Source organism: Periplaneta americana, chromosome 8, assembly GCF_040183065.1.
Source record: "Periplaneta americana isolate PAMFEO1 chromosome 8, P.americana_PAMFEO1_priV1, whole genome shotgun sequence".
Taxonomy (NCBI): domain Eukaryota; kingdom Metazoa; phylum Arthropoda; class Insecta; order Blattodea; family Blattidae; genus Periplaneta; species Periplaneta americana.
In genome coordinates, this window is record NC_091124.1 from 19,924,228 (window position 1) to 19,945,320 (window position 21,093).

The 21,093-nt window shown below is 36.5% G+C and overlaps 1 protein-coding gene across 3 annotated transcripts in view; it reads left to right on the plus strand.

Moving 5' to 3' along the window:
* LOC138704532 (uncharacterized) overlaps window positions 1-11,918 on the plus strand; it is a 64,485-nt gene extending 52,567 nt beyond the window's left edge. For all 3 annotated transcript variants that reach the window (XM_069832516.1, XM_069832514.1, XM_069832515.1), the window contains one exon: window positions 9,163-11,918. In XM_069832516.1, the coding sequence (XP_069688617.1) occupies window positions 9,163-9,476 (314 nt within the window). In that variant the 3' untranslated portion in view covers window positions 9,477-11,918. The remainder of the gene's footprint in view (window positions 1-9,162) is intronic.
* Window positions 11,919-21,093: the final 9,175 nt, after the last annotated feature.

Below are 21,093 nucleotides of genomic sequence, written 5' to 3' on the forward strand. Positions count from 1 at the left end.
GCCTAGCTGCCAAAGTACAGAATAAAGTTGTTATCTTTCCTACGGAGTATTCAGCTCTGTTTCGCAGGCGGAGTGATGGTCGTTGCCGATAGGCGGGCTGCTTGCAAACTGTTATGTAGCTTAAACGTGACACTCCATTACAGCCAGGAGAACACTGTAGATAAAAAAAGCGTTTTCCATTGACGGATGTTTCGAAATATGTATTCATGTGGAAATAGTGAGGGGAAAAATGAAGTTTACTCTACTGAATTTATTTAATTCGTTCATATTTTATTAGGAATGGAGAAGATCCAATCGAAATTTCTCAACACGCAATCATTGTTGCATCCATCTTCAAATATTTATTTAAACTCAATTCATGATTTCGTTTTTGTTTTACAAACGTCTAACTGTATAGGCTAATTTAATAACTCTGATAATAAACAGTATGCTCAAACAACAGAAGTTGTAAAAACTTCAAAAATAAATAAAACTTCAACAGGTCCAGTTCGATTAAGAACATAATATTATCATTGCGGTATTTGTTGACAAACTAAGAGAAAATTATGTATTAATAAAACATACGGTATATTTTATTGCAATTCTTTATAGAGTAATATCGACGAATACTGCATATTTCTTGTAAAATAAATTATAGGAATGCGCAATATTAAGGAACTAAATTTTAAAGATATAATTTTTTCTGCCATAAAATTAAATTTCATATACACACATAACATTTAGGGTATAAGAAAAATATGGATTTTAAGAAAGTATTTATTTGCAGACCGTTATATTCAAGCGATACAATATCTCACTGAAATTAACTAGAGATCTGCGATCAATGTCATCTTTCTACATTGAAGAACCTAGTTCGATTTTAGATTACAGTAAAAGGAAATAGTGAGAAATAAATGGTGTTAGGGTCCACTGCTGTGAGTTATAGTTATCATGTCTGGCCGTGAAACGAACGGGCCCGGGTTCAAATCCTGGTTGGGACAAGTTACCTGGTTGAGGTTTTTCCGAAATCCATTAAGAGCAAATACTGTGTAACTTTCGGCGCTGGACCCTGGACTCGTTTCGCTGGCATTATTACCTTCATTGCACTCAGACACTAGGATAACCATCGCAATTGATAAAGAATCATAAAATCTCTCAATTAAAAACACTGTGTTAGGGTACATTTTATCATGGTGCTGCCCCTTCATTGAAGACATTCAACAATCTCAACTTGAGTAATCATCCGTCTTCAGAACTCGTGTGCTTTATATCTTCATTTGAATCCCAACTTGCTCACATGGCTAATAAATGTTTTCTATTGTGCACATCACAAATAGTCCATTACTTACGGGCTTTTAAGGAACCCGGAGATTCATTGCCGCCCTCACATAAGCCCGCCATTGGTCCCTATCCTGAGCAAGATTAATCCAGTCTCTACCATCATATCCCACCTCCCTCAAATCCATTTTAATATTATCTTCCCATCTACGTCTCGGCCTCCCCAAAGGTCTTTTGCCCTCCGGCCTCCCAACTAACACTCTATATGCATTTCTGGATTCGCCCATACGTGCTACATGTCCTGTCCATCTCAAACGTCTGGATTTTATGGTCCTAATTATGTCAGGTGAAGTATACAATGCGTGCAGTTCTGCGTTGTGTAACTTTCTCCATTCTCCTGTAACTTCATCCCTCTTACTCCCAAATATTTTCCTAAGAACCTTATTCTCAAACACCCTTAATCTCTGTTTCTCTCTCAAAGTGAAGTCCATAGCGCAGGGAGCTACATAGGTGAGAAATTGTCGTTATGCAAGGTGTGACAGAAACAATCAAACGACATCCCTATATTTTGGTCTTGGTCGGTAGTTTGATGCTTACTTACTGGATATGAAGTTTTCGGGTTCAAACTCAGATGAAGAATGTGGACTTTTCCTCACAGCATAATTTCTCAGCTATATCTTGTCCACTTAAAAATCTGAAGACATAATGAGTCAAATTAACACCCAAGTGGCAGGTGTGTAGTCATAAATAAAATAGTGCTAGGACACTTCGAGAAAAGTTTAATAATAATAATAATAATAATAATAATAATAATAATAATATATGAATTATTATTATGAATATATAATATAGGCCCTATATGAATTATTATTATTATTATTATTATTATTATTATTATTATTATTATTATTATTATTATTATTATTAGTCTACTTATTAGTAAAGCCGCTGCTATTATAAATACTTTTAATCCATACTTATAAAATACAAAGTTGAGTACAACAATTATTATTTTAAGAAATAAAAGTACAGAAGCAGGGTGCTTCCATGTACCGGGGCGGCGCTCTGGCATGACTAGACTCCTGGCAAGTGGGCATTGTTTTGTCCCAACCTCAACCTGTAAATCAAGTAACTGCCAGTCCCATATCTTACAAGTGACTATGTGACGAGAAGGATTCCCACTTCTGCTACCAAACAGCACTGACAACCTAGTTAGCCTATTACAAAATATTTGAGTAGAAATTAAAAGTTGCTAAATTACTATTTTATCGTTGGAGAACATTTTATTCCTATCGCTAATGGAACTTTAAAAAGTCGTTAAATTATATTTAAACAATTTAAACTTTTAATTCATTTTTCGCTGAAAAATTATAAAAAAATAGCCAGATAAGAAAAAAATCGCTAAATTGGCAACACTGCTTCACAAGATATTCCGTTCTGTGAAACAGGTGTTGCCATAAAATTTAAGTTCAAAGTAAAACTAACATCGAGTATTTTGTAGGAGCAAATATTTTGTAACTGTAAATATTTTTGAACAATTGTTATTTTGGAACGAAGTATTACAAGGTGGCTAGTTTTTTTAACAGTTCCAACTAAGAACTGCTCGAAAACAACTCACGTTATTTTTTCTCCACCACTACTCTTCATTGATAATCAATAATTGAGAGGACTGATTGTCCATACCCGGCATGTGATTCACAATATTACAAAACACTCTGATGCGTGACTGGCTGCTGAAGATTGTGCGGATGTTAGTCATACGGGAGAAATATACTACCGATACATGACCGGAAAAGAACGACGATTAGTGTAATTTCCACGATAATCAAACTTAATTGTAATAAATAGTGAATGTAGGTTAATAGAAACCACGACAGTTGGACAGAACGACAGTAGAGGCAGGCGTTCACTACATCGCATCGCACTCCTCGGACGAATCGCACGAAACGGATATTTAAAGTGGAGTTCGTTCACTGTAGCGGCTCTACCGCATCGCCTCATCGGATTCTCTATCAACTGTTTGGTTTAAAACATAATGTCGTACGGCATTGACATTGAAAACAGAGGAATTCTGAGGTTAGGTTTATTAATTCTGAGTGATAGCCAAAAAGAAATTTTAATTGTTTCATGCTTATTAATTGAATAGGAAGAAACGAAAGAGATATTGGTTACATAATACGAGGCGCATCCATAAAGTAACTTTCCCATTCATCCCACAGCTAGCAAACCATATGTTGCGCGAAGCGACTGCGTGTACGTGATACAATAATGTCCTGGCATGGCGCATGCGCTAGCGGAACTTCCCAAGTGCTCTCAGTAGCTTCGTTGCACTGGTTGAAGATGGACGCTCCTATTCCAGCTCCCGCAGCGTGTTAAGTGCGATCAGTGATAAAGTTTTTGAATGCACAGGGCATAGCGCCGATTGAAATTTATCGTCAACTGTGCCAGGTCTATTGGCCTAACGTCATGAGCAAGCAGATGGTTGGCCTCCCACTGCGCTCCTCGTCATGCACATTTTGGCGTCCACGCACCATCTGCTTGCTCATGAAGTTAGGCCCATAGACCTGGCACAACTGACGATAAATTTAAATCGGCGCTATGCCCTGTGCATTCAAAAACTTTATCACTGATCGTACTTCACGCGCGGCGGGAGCTGGAATAGGAGCGTCCATCTTCAACCAATGCAACGAAGCTACTGAGAGCACTCGGGAAGTTCCGCTAGCGCATGCGCCATGCCAGGACATTACCCTATCACGTACACGCAGTCGCTTCGCACAACATATGGTTTGCTAGCTGTGGGACGAGTGGGAAAGTTACTTTATGGACGAGCCTTGTATATCGCCGTTTTTATGAAATCTTCTATGTGACAACACAGAAAATTTTTCAGGAGGAAGAAAAAATTAATTAAAAGTCAATAGTCGTACATAAGAATATGAAATAATTCAGTAGAAAACGTTGGTAATAAAAGGAACAGGTTATCCTATACTATTTGTAGATGACACAAGTATCATAATTACAGACAACAACTTTAGACACAACTATCAACAATATACCTCTACTAGAAACATCAACAACCAAATTTCTTGGTTTGCATATTAAAATAATACATTAAACTGGAAAAATCATATTAAAGAAATAACCCCCAAACCTAGGTCAGCATGCTTCGCAATTAGGTCGTTACAACAATTTCTAAACAGCAGTATCTTAAAGACAATATATTTTGCCTATTAATCATGATGTTAGTCAATAAGAATTTGTAATTGTTTCACGCTTATTAATTGAAGAGGAAGAAACGAAAGAGATATTGGTTGCATAATATTTATGTAAGAAACGACTTGATTACTGTAATGGGAATGCCTCAAAATATATAATTATTCGCAGTTTTCTACAAGCGAAATAAGTTTTCAGTCTGCTATTTTGGCGCGACACGGAACATAGCACAACATAATAGTAACAGTTGAGCAATTAAAATTAATTTATTAAATAAGGCCATGATCGCACGTATCGGAAAAGTTGCTCATCCGAGAAACGTGGACGGATTTACCGATAGCCGATGCGTGCGATACGATGTAGTGAACGCAGTTACATAACAATTACAGCCAGGGGCGTATTTTGCGGACTACCGGAGCTACCGGCGGTAGCCCAAGGAAATTACAAAAGAAAAAGTTTATAATATAACATAATGTAATAATTAGTTTTACCGCAGTAATTAAAATTAAAGTAATTGTTAGATTTATATACGCTCTCTGCTCTTGAAAAGAAACAAGTTGTCAAGGCGGCATCACTGGAGAAACCGCTTGCTACGTGAAGTAGCCTGTGACCGTACCGCTCACGCTGTCCGGTCGCACAATTGCCCCTCCCCCCGCTCTCTTCTGTTTCCATCGTGCAGTGTAGGCCGGGTGAGTTGCCGCTCTCGTGATCGGTTTCTTCGCAGGCGCGAAGCAACATTACGCTTAGTACGCTAGCTCATGAATGTGATTGTGTTCTTGCAGTGCAGTATTTTAAATTTGTGATATGTTCGAGTGTCTAAGAGTTATATTAATTGTGAATTTCCCAATTAAGTGATATTGTGAAAAATATGGCAGAACAAGTTTCTGGAGAGGTTTGTGTTGAAAATGACTGTGTAATAGAAGGTTTATTAAAAATGCCTTTTAACCGTCGTACATACAACGAGGAAGTTGAAATTGTGAAAATGGAAAGACCAACTCCTGAGTTAAATTTGTCCATGGACGTAAAAGAAAAACAGCGTGAGTACACACGCCATTTCACTTCAACATCATATGGTAAGTGGAATTGGTTGTGTGGTAGTTCTAAACTGTCTAAACTATTTTGCTGGCCATGTTTGTTATTTAGCCGCGAAACTAATGTGTGGTCAAAAGAGGGTTTTCTAATATGAACTCCCTTCGAACGGCAGTCCTAAAACACGACAAATAAAAAGCTCATATTTGTAGTAGCATGAACTTTGCAAACTTTGGGAAGACAAGAATTGATTTACAGCTAGATAAGCAAAAAGCTCTACATATCAAACAACACAATGCTCCTGTGGAAAAAAAATCGGGAGATTTTACTGCATCTTATTAACGCAGTCTGCTTTTTAGGAAAACAAGAATTGGCTTTTCGGGATCATAATGAGAGTGTGGAATCAGAAAATAGAGGAAATTATATTGAATATTTAAGTTCCTTAAGTGAATTTGACTATTTACTGGCCAATCATCTTGAGAGTTCAACAGTATTTCGTGGTACTTCTCCCGCAATTCATTCATAATGACTTGATATTTGCTATAAGTGGGGTTATGATAAAGAACATAAAATCTGAAATAGAAGAAGCACCTTTTGCGGCCATTGTTGTTGATGAAACAAGTGACTGCTCTAATCAGAGTCAATTGTCTACTGTTTTAAGATACGTCGATAGTACTGCCAATGTTCAAGAACGATTTATAGGATTCACAAATGTCAGTTCGGGCAAAACTGCTGCTGCTTGGTTTCAGCATGTGGAAGGTGTTTTAGCAGAATACAATGTCGGCAATAAGTTAATTGCACAGACATACGATGGTGCTTCAGTTATGGCGGGAAATATTAATGGCTTAAAAACAAAAGTTCAAGGAAAGTATCCTCAAGCACTATTTGTCCATCGTTACAGCCATGTTCTCAATTTAGTTTTGCAACAAACTACTTCAACCATTCCAAAATGCCGCATTTTTTTTACAAAACACTGTCGGGTTTAGCTGCATTTTTTTCATCATCTCCTAAAAGATCAGAAAAACTCTAGAATTTATGAAAAAGAAACTTCCAAAAGTAGCACCAACTAGATGCAATTTTACATCTCGGCTTGTAAATACAGTAAAGTAATACAGAGAACAACTGACTGCTTTCTTTGAAAATATCATTTGTAATGACTCTGAAGAAACTGGGTTGATGATGTAATTGTGCAGGCTCAAGGATATTTGTATTTTTTTTTTACACAGTTTCAGAATATATTTCTTCTTGAAGTCAATGCTAGAGTGTTCGCACATACAGATGTGCTCTACAATATTCTTCAGACAAAAAGTCTAGACATAGCATACTGCTTGCAAGAGGTATCAAAGTTAAAAAATACTATATTCGAGTTCAGACGTAGTGGGTTTCCGTCCATATGGAGTGATATGGAAAATGAAAATTCTTCAGCCAATACAATGGAACCACCATTAAAGCGAAGAAAAGGATATGATGAATTGAAATACAGGCAGCTGTACTACAGCATACTAGATCGTATGCACATGGAAATTACTGACAGATTTTCTGATTATGGAAAGCTTCAGTTCACATATCTTCTAGATTCTCAAAAATGTTCTGCTTATAGAGAAAACTTCCCGAATGAGGCACTAAACAAATTATTTCAGTCCTATAACAGTCACTTTGATCAAGTACGTTTGAAAAATGAATTAAGTGTAATATATTCAGCAGAGGTCTTTGATTTTTCGAACAAACCTATCCATGAAATATCATCTGCCATATATGAAAACCAGCTGAACCAAGTTATTCCTGAAGTCCTTAAATTGGCAACATTAATTATTGTGACAATACCAGCTACGTCAGCATCAGTAGAAAGAACATTTTCTGCGTTGAAGAGAATAAAATCCTACTGTAGATCAACTCATACACAAGAACGTTTATCCGGCTTGGCACTGATGTCCATTGAAAAGTCATTTCTACAGAAACTTCGCAAGCGGCCCAACTGTAATTTCAATGACGAAGTCATCAAAGTATTTTCGTCCCAATCAAGACGTCTGGAATTCATATATAAATAGGTAAGGAATTTTATTATAGGGACTTTAAAATATATTTTGTGTAATAATAGGGTCAGTGGTAGCCCAGGCCCTTAAACCAGTATACGCCACTGATTACAGCAAAATTTGTCTTTTTTCGATCCGTGCGATTCGTCCGATGAGTGTGATACGATGTAGTGAACGCTTACCTTAATATAAAGCTCCACTGTATTCATTATTTTTATGAAAACAAACTAAACTCTGTCCCGTGAAACAATTAAATGATGCAGACTATACAACACCGGAGTAATAAATTACGGTAACCCGGTAAAGGCTGGTTCACAATAAACCGGGAACGGAAATGACAACGAGAAAGAGAACTGAAATAATGTTAAAATAGATGTACTTAAATGTGAGCATTCAAAATTAACTATGATTTCAATTGGATAGTTACTCTGGTGTAATGAGTGAATCGAAAACATCACCCGATTTCTATTGCCCACTGCAAATGAGCTGCGCACTGGCGCTTACTGACGAACGGTGTGCGCCCAATCTTTGCGAGATTCAATTGAGATGGATAGGTGGAGTGTGCAAGATCTTATTCGAGCGGTGGAACTGTTCATTGAAATTAACGGTCTTACTAATAAAAACTCTATATACAGACGTTTAACTGTCTTATACTTATACAATGAGTAGCTCCTTTATAAGTCGTGTGTAAATTCCTTACTAATAATCACTACATACGTCGTGTATAACAGTATAATTTACACAGCTACGTCATAGTTTCGTCATTACTTCGTTACGAAAGGCAATAGAATATCTGAGGTTCTCTGCTGGATCCGGTAGAGCGCTCTAGTGTGGCGTGTTAAATGTCGATAGTACAACTGGCTCTAATCGATTACCACACTACTTTTGGTCAAAGAGTACAAGCTACAGCAATATTATTCTAATAATTCTATGATCTTTGGTTTGTTCCTCTGTGGTTACAAGGTAAACATCATCATAAAATGACAGTCGATACGAACAGCTGTTAAAGGGGCGGCCATTTTTCCCTATATACAACGCTTAAACAAGGGGTTTCGTGTATATAACTACTGCAAAGCAATTCCCATTGTATAGTTACAGCCTGTTTATACGTCCATAGCGTATTCACCGTTTATTAGTAACGTTTTCTGTCTCAACTCTGCATAAGTCTCGTATAAAAACTATACACGGTTTATTAGTAAGACTGTAAGTCTATAGTAGAGAACCAACGAGATTTGGCTATGTAGCTTGGCCGTCATGTTCGCCGGATCTGACAGCTCCTCATTTCTTTCTCCGAGGGTACTTGATGTCCCGAGTGTTCGAAACCCGCCTACCAACAATCCAGGAACTGAAGACCAACATCCAGAATAAAATTGCCGCTATTTCTGTCGCTAAGCTGCAGAATACTTCATGGCTCAACTGCACGACTGCCATCTGCGTGACGTGATTTTGAAAACTTGATTTCCTTAGAGTAGACCATGCCTGTCAAAGTTTCAAGACTGCCCGATACTCCTGTGTTTGTTTGTCAGAGTGTTCCATTGTGATAAAGTATTCGTTACTAATAAAAGATGGAATTTCTTTCTGATTTGGATGATTCTAAAATACTACATTTTTGACGTGAATTTACTGTTTCCAGGAACGACGGGTTCGAATCAAATCCTGCAGTGGGTTGAAGTTAAAGTCATCCCAAGTGTAACTTGTGCAAAGGCGTACGCCGAACGAACTGGTACAATGCTTGGTCCTGGCCAGATATGTGCCGGAGGGGCGAGAGGCCAGGACTCTTGCGAAGGGGACAGTGGCGGACCTCTGATGAGGGGTGAGCTTCAACGGTACTACTTGTTGGGCCTTGTCTCCTTCGGCGCCAAGCGTTGCGGCTCCGAAAACCTCCCTGGCGTGTACACGGAGATTCCTACATACCTCGACTGGATACTCGACAACATCGAACCTTAGACGTGGACAGCCTATGAAGATACGTTCGCGTCTCAAGTAACCTGTAACCCGAAAGGAATGTGTGTGTTCCACGTGGTGTTATGGTAGCGAGAAGAAGGGCAAGAATGGGTTAGAGTCGAGAAGAAGCATCTACCAATGTAAACGAAACTGTTCGTGCAAGAATGAGATAGCGATATATTTATGTTTCCCAGGTGATCGAAAATAAGAGATCCATTGTCTTTACAGGGCCCCATACACAATCAAGCAAATGGACAAAAACGGGCGTTATGCAAACATGTTGACTGTGTTTGATTAGGATTGAGATATTTCACAGCAGTTTGCCAATTGTTTTAATATGTAGGCTAGATAAATATGAAAGCTTGGAGTTTGCAAGCTTTCAGTTAACGTCTTAATTAATTGTGAATTATTTAATTAAATTATGCCTCATTCACAATGAAAAAGTGAGCGTTAACTTAAGAATGCAACTATTACCGTTAAATTGAAAGACTGTAACCCCATTCACGATGGAAACATAAACCTAACCACAAAGATACTCACTCGTTAGCCACGATCGTAATTCTGTTGTCTACTTCAGCGCTATATGATTGTGTATTACTTTAAAAATCCCGTAAGCATAAACATGAAAGTTCGGAGTTTGCAAATTTTCATGTTATCGCCTAACGATAATGTTTTAATTTATATTTATTTAACTCGCTAGCTAGCTAGTGAGTACAAATTAAAATTATAAAACAAAAATGTTTCTAGCCACTACCGTAGAGCCAGGCTCGTGTACGGTGTGGTCTTAGCCAATAATATATAACATAAAATTACAAGGACAGTTTACTAAATACAGTAAGTAACTTAATTCAAACCAATAACAGACAAGAGCAAAAAAAGAAGAAAGAAAAAAAGAGAGAAAAACACATTTAATATAATTTATGCTCGACCATGCCGAAATGTAGTAATTATACACCTGGTAGCAGTCCTTTAATGCATGTCATTAAAGTACACCTACTCATTAAAGTACAGGTGTTCAGCCAATGACAAGTCAGCTTTGTACCGTTATAAAACCTCACCCAATGACAAGTCAGCTTTGTACCGTTATAAAACCGCAAGTATCGATTATTCTCGGATATGCAATCGAAAGACAATTAGCGAAAAGTCACGGAGGCTGGAAATCCAATACTGTCGCAGGAGGTTATGTTCTGTTACTATAATAATTAGAGTTAATTGTAAATAATATTCAAATAAATTCAATTTGTCATCTCGTTTTTCAATTCTAAATCAATTTTCAGATTATACCAGAGTAATGTTAATTTTATTCTGTGCCAAGTTCAATGAAATTCGGCCTCGGAAAAAATCAATACTTTCGCGTCTGCGCACATCTCACAATTCAGGTCAGTTCGCACATAACCATAATTTTGAATACTTTCAAGTTAGAAATATGGTCGAGCATAAAAAGTCGTATGAAACTTGCCTATAATGGTAATTAAGACGCTCGTATGAAAATTATGAAACTCGCTTGCGCTCGTTTCATAAACAATCATACTTGCGTCTTAATTACTACCATTATAGGCTCGTTGCATAATGTACTATTGTCAATCAGACAGAAGCCAATGATATTCGATAAAAACATGAATATAGTAGACGGAAATGAAAGGTAAAAAAATACACACATTTGTTAATATTATATATCATGAGTAATTTTATAAATTTATTTTTTAAAAGCTTCAATTTTTAAACATTTCTTCAAATTTGGAAAATGGTTTGTAATTTTATTATAAAGTTAATGTTAATCTTTATGTAAATCATTGTAAATGATCCCATCAAATAACTTGGCCGCAAAGTTCTGTGTTTATGTTAAATTTCATTGTGAATGAGCCATCATATAAGTACAAGCCTTAATGCTTACATTACATTATTGTGAATGGAGCTTCGAAAATATCAGATGAGCTTGGCGCTATGAGATTCAAGTCTGATAATACAGAATTGCATACTAGAAGGTTCAACGAATGCAGGCATACACTCTCATCATGCTTGTTTGTGAATACCGCAGACTCATGATATCTCATTGTAATATTTAATACACAGATGTACACTACTTTACAATAAAAAAATATAAAAAAAACATTAAACAAAAGTCAATATAGTAACTACATTAAACAAAAGTCAATATAGTAACTATCACAACAGAAAAAGGAAAGCAGATTGACAATCACTAGACAAAGCAGTCAGGTCGCTTTCTCTGTTTTAAGGCACATCTAGATTAGAGTGACATCCACCCACACAGATATACATTTTGGACTGAAAGTCATACTTAAAGTTAAATGAATTCAATCATGTAGAATTAAGACTGTTGAGTTGCAGAGGAAGAAAGGGAAAGATGGTGTATCATATATTTATAAATGTGACGTTATTGAATAAAACAAAAGCTGACACTTCAAATTTCCTTCTTTCTTTCTTCTTTCCAATTCATACCTTTCCCCAATAAAATATTACCTCTCCCATTAAAATCAGGTTCTCAAAATAACATATCAAAAATAAATAAACGAATTGTCTTTACTAAGCTTTCCTCGCCCATAAAGATGAATCTTTACTTGACGTCATTTATATGAATTTATGAACTCCTTAGCCAAATGCCTGCCAGCGGTAACTCAATTTAAAACAGTTGTAAATCAGCCACCGAAAAGAAAACATTTCATCATGTGCCTGACGTTAAACTGTTGTTTTAAGTTTATGTATTTATTTGTTTTTATTTATATATTTATTTGTTTTTATTTATTTATTTATTTGTTTTATTGATTTATTTGTTTTTATTTATTTATTTATTTATTCTGGTGTAGTTAAGGTCATTAGGCCTTCTCTTCCGCACCACCAGAAATACAAATAAAGTAATAGAAAAATCAAACTATAAACAAAGTAAAACCCAACGAAAATATAATTCCTTCTCCTCTTTCTGATCAGTTTCAGCATCGAATCAATATATATATATATATATATATATATATATATATATATATATATAATTTAATTTATATTGGAAGATTTTTTTTACCTCTTGACCGGACCGCTGTACACCCACTTATATCATACCCAGTTTTTTTAATATAACTTGAAAATATATCGGGTGAAGTACTGGGAGTAATACGGGTTTAGGTGCTAATATGGGAAGGGCTTGAAACATCGATCCTTAGGGGCTTATCATGCTACTCGTCTCCAGGCAAAACATGGCTCTATCAGGGGCTGAGGCAGGATAGCCCACCTGTCAGCATCGAATTCACAATTGCCACTCAGGCCGCCTGTCATCGCATATTAGGACGCACAACGGCCGAAGCAAGCCTAAGTGTACGTACCAGTCCCGGGTTCTGCTCTCGAAAAACCAAGCTGATATCATGGATCCATCTTTTTTTTTTTACTTTGTTATTCATACCCTAAAACACCTGAAAAATAACGTATACAGGAATAATCCTCAAACAGATTGACGTAGTGACAATATATAAGAGAAATTGCGGCTGGCGCTGTTCTCTGCTGATCCGGAGTTGCGTTCGAACTTAAATTCAATTCAATAATCATTGACTGGACAAAGTTTTCTAGACAAATAAAGCACACTTCTTTCTTAGTGGTGAAGTAAACACACGTAATTGCAGAATTTGGTCTGAAAATGACCCCTAGATTTTAATTCAATAAGGTCTTCATGTTATGAAAATGTGGCTTCGCAATTCATCACTGGTCGATATTTCTTCGAAGAAGATACCAATGGAATAATAGAACTGTCACAATAAACGAAGAGTGTGACTTCAATATGCTACAGAAATTCATTGCCCCTAGATGAGGAAAACATAATCTCCATACAAAATGATGCACAATCCGTATCTACTGTACTTCCCTGCAAATTAATTAATTACATGAATCTTTGACGATCGTGTCATCAGTCGGCATTTCCCAATAATATGGCCTCCACAATTTCCAGATATCAATCCGGCTGAATTTTTTTTATTGTGGGGTTACATTAAAGAACGAGTTTTCGTGGCACACCGAACAACCCTACAGCAACTGAAAGATGCTCTCTCGCAAAAAATTTGGTTATAATATTTCAAGACGTTTTTCGCAAACTGCTGTGCATTGTGTCGCAGAAAGAATTGAGTCCTCTAGTTCAGTATCATAACTCACAGTATACAATAACAAAACAAAAACTTATTCTTTAATAATTCATAAACTTATATAAACCAAACGATTTTACTTAAAAGCAGTCATTAATATTTAAAATTATGATAGATGCCATATTTAAAATAATTACTGCCAAATGGTAATTAGTGAGATGTAAGTTTTTGCTTAATTTGCCAAAAAAAAAAAAAAAGTTTTTTGATATTGTGAGTTATGATTCTTCTAGAGTAGTGGTCGTCAGCACTCGCTGAAATGAGTAATGGGTAAAAAGTGTATCGCAATATGCACCGTCGTGCAAAAGGGAGAGGGAGGAAGCATACCCGCCAGCGCAATATCCGCGGGTAAGAGACTCCAGCCCGAGGGTGCACTGTGCTGATAACCGATGTTCTAGAGGACTCAATTGTGTTTGTTAAACAAGAGAACGGCGGACATATTTCCAATGTTTTGTGAAAACCAAACCCAACTGTTTGCCCAAGACAGTGATATATTTTCTACCTCAAATACTATAGGTCTATTCATAACGTTTTAATTCTGGAAGTACTTTTCAATGTCCTTACATATTTTGCAACATCACAATGTTTTCTCTCCTTAAAATAAAATAAAATAATAGCATTTTCAAATACCATACGAAGAGTACAGGGAAAGAACGAACTTTGTCCACTTTAGCAAATTGTTCAGGAGTGCAATTTAAAGTCTGTCTTTAGCATATTCTTACCTTTGTATACCCAATGTAAAATCTGTCATAGCACTTAGATTGTTCACATTATCACAGTGTTTAATTCGTAGGATTAAACTACATGGAATCCTACTCCACACAATATGCATAACTCATTTCTGAAGGGGGGGAAGTGGACAAAGCTCGTTCTTTCCCTATACTCTTCATAATTTTATATTTGAGAAATGGTATTCAGATTTCGGTAGTAATTGTACTTCAAGTGATTAATGAAATCATATAAGCAGACTGTATAAATTGTTTTTGTAATTTTTACAAGCGTGGAGGTATTTTCAGTCGTATTGCTTTCCGTATCATGGGAAGACAGAATCTCGCATGACCTAGTTCCTATCCTCACCGCTAGATGACGTGAAAATCCACTACCAAGCAGAGTCCGTGTATATCCAAGGACCAAGGACTATTGGTGGAAGAAAGTGACGCCATGGATAAATATATGACACGGCAGCGAAGTTTCCCTTGCCATCAGGAACTTTGCATACAGAAGTGTACATAGGCCTACAATCTGATCTGTGGTATGTAGGCCTATGTTAGAGGTATGCACGGGCCGAAATTCTTAGGTCCGGCCAGACACGGCCCGATCTGAACCTAGCCCGAACCCGACATAAAAACCCGATATTAGCTTATAATTATCACCCGAGCCCGAACCGAAACACGAAAGACATGCAGATACAGCAGAAGCCAGAGATCACAAGGGTCAGGAACAGCTGCGAGAGAAGTCACTCCAGTAGGAGCATAAGAAAGGGTAATCTTCCAGGTAAAAGAGAGATCAGAAGTTAAATACCGTCACGAAATACGAAGTCGAACTAAACAATAACTTACGATACTGTACCGGTAGTCTACTGTTCTGGACGAGTACCAGATGGATATCTAATATTGCGCACGCATTCAAATCTTCGTATTATTTTTTAATCTATATATAATTCGTAAAGATTTGTGTTTCTTTAAGGCCCGACCCGGCAAGCAGAAGTGAATTTCAACCCGGCCCACCCGTGCAGAGCTCTATAATGTATGTATGTATGTATGTATGTATGTATGTATGTATGTATGTATGTATGTATGTATGTATGTATGTATGTATGTATGTATGTATGTATGTATGTATGTATGTATGTATGTATGTATTTTTTTAATTGAACAACATGCTCCATTACATAGTAATACTACATACTTTTAGGGTTTTCCCTTTCCTACGATAAATATACATTTGGATTTGTATTGGTGAATACTCCCGATTTAGTCTATTCTTCCTATTTACATTGATCATACCTAAGCAAGATACAGAATTAATACAAATACATATGCCTTAACCTAAATAAAAAGAAAAGAAAGTATATATACATGATAGGAATATATTGCAATTGTGAGTTTTTTTAAACAAATTGTTAATTTTATAAAAGTTGAATGATAAATATGTGTAACCTAACAATAAATGCATTTCTATGTATGTATGTATGTATGTATGTATGTATGTATGTATGTATGTATGTATGTATGTATGTATGTATGTATGTATGTACTTGTATGAATGTATGTTTCATCAGCATCATTCATGGATAGGGTAATTATCGTTGGTCGACTATTACCAGACTTCTGCACTCCCAGTGGCTTGGCTTTTCGAGGACTGGTCCCACGCTCAAGCAAGTAGCATATTTTTGACTGGTTGATAGTATTGGTGGAATGAAAGAGAGTAGACTTACCTCTAGGAAAACCATCTTCGAAGTCTGCTTTGTACACAACAAATGCCATCAAAGCGGATCGAACCTTGTCCGCCTGGACTGATGATCAGTCACAGACGCACAACATCTCGGTGTCGGTGACACGACTTCGCCCATTTGTTTCATGTTATGGCTGACATAGATAGGAGGTTTGCCATAAAACTTTTTTTCCATCACAAATTCCATTGGAATAAAATTGTGATGGGTATTACAGAATTAAATATCTCTAGATTTCTATTAAAAGTTGAAAGGCATTCATTGCACATCCGAGTGTGATTAGCTGCAATCCGAGGTTTACAGAGGGTTGCAGATCACATGAGGATTGTAATGAGCCTTTCAACACGTGTATTACTTACTTCTTTTATATTCCTCGTACCGTAATTTTAAAATATAGCAGAAAGAACTGTAACACAAACTCGTTTAAAATCTCACACTGCTACAAATCTCAAATCATGCAACATTTGAACTGTATTTCCATAGAGACGGAAAATATTGTTTGTGTCATTATTGTTTTGTTTGACGTAGCTATTGAATAGTTTGTGAAACTGATCCTGAGAGGATAAAAAGGAGGGAGTACTCAAAGGCATATGCTTGAAATCGGTGCGACGGATATGACGCCAAACTACACCTTTTACGCCCCATAATCCACCGCAAAATATCGCCAATTGCCAAATATTAAATTGCTACTATCGGTTTTAGTCATACGTAAACGGATTAGAATGGATGTGGAGGATTAGGCTACTAGCAGATTATTATATCAATGTATATTTCACTATAAATTTATTTATTGTAACATGGACTGAACACTTCATTTCCACATTCTTTCTCTTATCAAGAAGGATGTTGGCATTCCTTCATATATTAAAGCATAGGCGGACATATCAACGGACATATTCTACAGTTGAGCCGAACAGAATACTAGCTTATTTATAAAAATATAACATCTGTTGAACTTGACTACACTATTGAAATATTCACAACACAAAACAATTTGTAATCGTAATAATATGAACAAAACAGCTGATAAACACACCGAAAAAAGAGATGAACTATGGGTAATTTGATGGCCATACTAGTACACCTTTTTGGTTCCACCGTTTCAAACTTATGACCCGGGGTTGAACTGATCTAAATAATAACGGAAATTGGCAAAAGAAGTTCAGAGGAATTATTCTTGGACACTCCACCAGACATCGCAGTAACAGTGAATATTTATAAGGAACCAATTGCTCTCTGAGAAACCGAGACAACGATATGAGCGAGATCGTGAATTTTATTGTCCACAATTTGGTGCAAGAAGGAAAAGGTAAACTACACTTATTGGAAATGTAATATTGCTTTACTTTGTAGAAAAATCCACAGTGATGAACTCTGAAACTTTATTGTCAATTTATTTAATGCTTAATTCTTAGTTCGGAGTCTACATTTTCTTGAAATCCCCATACATGGAACTAACATAATTCAGTGCAGCCTATTTTTCTTATTGTCAATATTAATGTGAAGAGCAAATCTTAAATAACCTTCTATAGCTATTTGCATCATTAAATAAGGTAACCGGTGGGTATTAATGCCCAGCATGTTATAAGGCCCACTATCTAGTTTTGCCATTAGTTATACACTTTTGCAAAAAAAAAAAAAAAAAAAGCAACAGCTCTTAAGAGACCTAATTCTTCCTGTCTTAAGAGCCGTTGCTCTTTTTTGCAAAAGTTTATAACTAACGGGAAAAGTAGGTAGTGGGACTTATAACATGCTGGGCCTTAATACCCCCCCTGGTACTTTACGTTTATTTGCATTTATAAAACTGTGCGGCGAATCAGTGTTGCAAAGCTGTGAATTTCAATTCTAAATTCAGATGAATGTCACACTGCTATTCAATGAACTGAGACCATTTTTTGCGAACGCGGAAATGAAACAACTAAAGGATGATAAAAGGAGTTAATAAATCATTTAAGATATTTTGTGTAGGCTACTATTGCTTTGTACGGAAATTTATGCTTATTATTATTACTTACTTACTTACTTACAAATGGCTTTTAAGGAACCCGAAGGTTCATTGCCGCCCTCACATAAGCCCGCCATCGGTTCTTATCCTGTGCAAGATTAATCCAGTCTCTATCATCACACCCCACCTCCCTCAAATCCATTTTAATATTATCCTCCCATCTACGTCTCGGCCTCCCTAAAGGTCTTTTTCCCTCCGGTCTCCCAACTAACACTCTATATGCATTTCTGGATTCGCCCATACGTGCTACATGCCCTGCCCATCTCAAACGTCTGGATTTTAAGTTCCTAATTATGTTAGGTGAAGAATACAATGCGTGCAGTTCTGTGTTGTGTAACTTTCTCCATTCTCCTGTAGCTTCATCCCGCTTAGCCCCAAATATTTTCCTAAGCACCTTATTCTCAAACACCCTTAACCTATGTTCCTCTCTCAGAGTCAGAGTCCAAGTTTCACAACCATACAGAAGAACAGGTAATATAACTGTTTTATAAATTCTAACTTTCAGATTTTTGGACAGCAGACTGGATGATAAGAGCTTCTCAACCGAATAATAACACGCATTTCCCATATTTATTCTGCGTTTAATTTCCTCCCGAGTATCATTTATATTTGTTACTGTTGCTCCAAGGTATTTGAATTTTTCCACCTCTTCGAAGGATAAATCTCCAATTTTTATATTTCCATTTCGTACAATATTCTGGTCAGGAGACATAATCATATACTTTGTCTTTTCGGGATTTACTTCCAAACCGATTGCTTTACTTGCTTCAAGTAAAATTTCCGTGTTTTCCCTAATCGTTTGTGTATTTTCTCCTAACATATTCACGTCATCTGCATAGACAAGAAGCTGATGTAACCCATTCAATTCCAAACCCTGCCTGTTATCCTGAACTTTCCTAATGGCATATTCTAGAGCGAAGTTAAAAAGTAAAGGTGATAGTGCATCTCCCTGCTTTAGCCCGCAGCGAATTGGAAAAGCATCAGATAGAAACTGACCTATACGGACTCTGCTGTATGTTTCACTGAGACACATTTTAATTAATCGAACTAGTTTCTTGGGAATACCAAATTCAATAAGAATATCATATAATACTTCCCTCTTAACTGAGTCATATGCCTTTTTGAAATCTATGAATAACTGATGTATTGTACCCTTATACTCCCATTTTTTCTCCATTATCTGTCGAATACAAAAAATCTGATCAATTGTCGATCTATTACGCCGAAAACCGCACTGATGATCCCCAATAATTTAATCTACGTACGGAGTTAATCTTCTCAAAAGAATAATGGACAAAATTTTGTACGACGTCAACAAAAGTGATATTCCTCGAAAGTTACCACAGTTGGTTTTGTCCCCCTTTTTAAAAATAGCTTGTTACGAATCCCTACAATAAGCTTATTATTATTATTATTATTATTATTATTATTATTATTATTATTATTATTACTATTATTATTATTATGAGTATAAAAGATATAAGTATACCGAAGGAAGTAATGCAATGGAAACCAGAAGAAAGGTATAAAAGTCAAGAAGACCAACGGTAAAATAGATGGAAGGAGTGAGACGATGTATGGGTTGAAAGGATTATAGGATACAGATGCGTTGGGTAGGGAACACTGGAGGAAAGAATTAAATTAAGAATGATATTTCATGGTTTACAAGTTTGTTTGGTTGAGGAAAAGTACAGCATTGTAGAATATCCTTAAAAATACTACTACTACTACTACTACTACTACTACTACTACTACTACTACTACTACTACTACTACTACTACTACTACTACTACTATTAGTACAGTGCATAATGAAATCTTAGTTGGAATTCTGCCGAGATCTTGAATGATGTCTGCTACCAGCACATTGTCGTTTACGACACTTGAAATGTAGCCTATGTCACATTTATATTCCACTGCTTAAGACAATTTTTTCGAGACAATAAATGAAACATTGACAGGACACAATGGAGTTAATAATCCATGTGTTAGCGGTACTTCCAATATTTTATTTTCTCGAGCGGGAGATTTATTACGCTATTATAATAGTCACCTTTGCATTGCTTTTACTCGTTCAAAACTCGGCAGTTGCTGCTCTCGATGCCGAGAGATTACTGAGAGGCCACGCGGCATGGCTAAAGGCTGGTTTACAATAAACCGGAAACGAAAACGAGAACGGAACTATTGTTAAAATAAATATATTTAAATGTGAGCATTCACAATTAACGAGAAGCTTGCCTAAGCCCGGGAACGGAAACGTTAAAGTTAATTGTGAATGCTCACATTTAAATATATTTATTTTAACAATAGTTCCGTTCTCATTCTCCTTGTTGTTTCCGTTCCCGGTTTATTGTGAACCAGCCTTTATTTGATACGAAACTTCGGCGTCCTTAAGCCCATAGTGAGGACGTTAGCGAGGAGAGGTGGCGTCATTGGGCGTGGTCAGATAAGTTACGTTGGTTCATGAACTAGCTCCTAATATGATTAGCATTCTGCTTTGGCTCATAATGTACCGTACTTACAATAACAATGTGAAATTCTGTCATTTTTTGTTTCACTATGGATCCCAGAAAGGTTGCTCATACTCGATGCGAGGAAAGACGTATCTTACGTAAAAATTTGTGGAGAAACTTCTAGGTAAAATTTCCAAAAATGTGCTGTTCTTGCAAGACAATGCAACCGCTCACAAGTTCCTAATTACGTTGCAGAAAATTGATTAAATTGATCTTGAATTGACTGACCATCTGAAAACATAAAAAACTTAGCCAAATCGGAAACGAACCAACACCTGAGTGCAGCTGCGTATCAGCAAGTAAACGCGCATATTCATGAGCTTGTACGTATAAAAAAAATTACTCTACCAAATTATGGTGGAAAGGGAAAAGAAAAAAAGAGCAGAAAATTAAAATGTTTAGTTGGTTATTTAACGACGCTGTATCAACTACTAGATTATTTAGTGTTCATGGAATTAATTATAGCGAGAAGAGGTTGAGGATTCGCCATACAGTTTGAGAAAACCTCGGG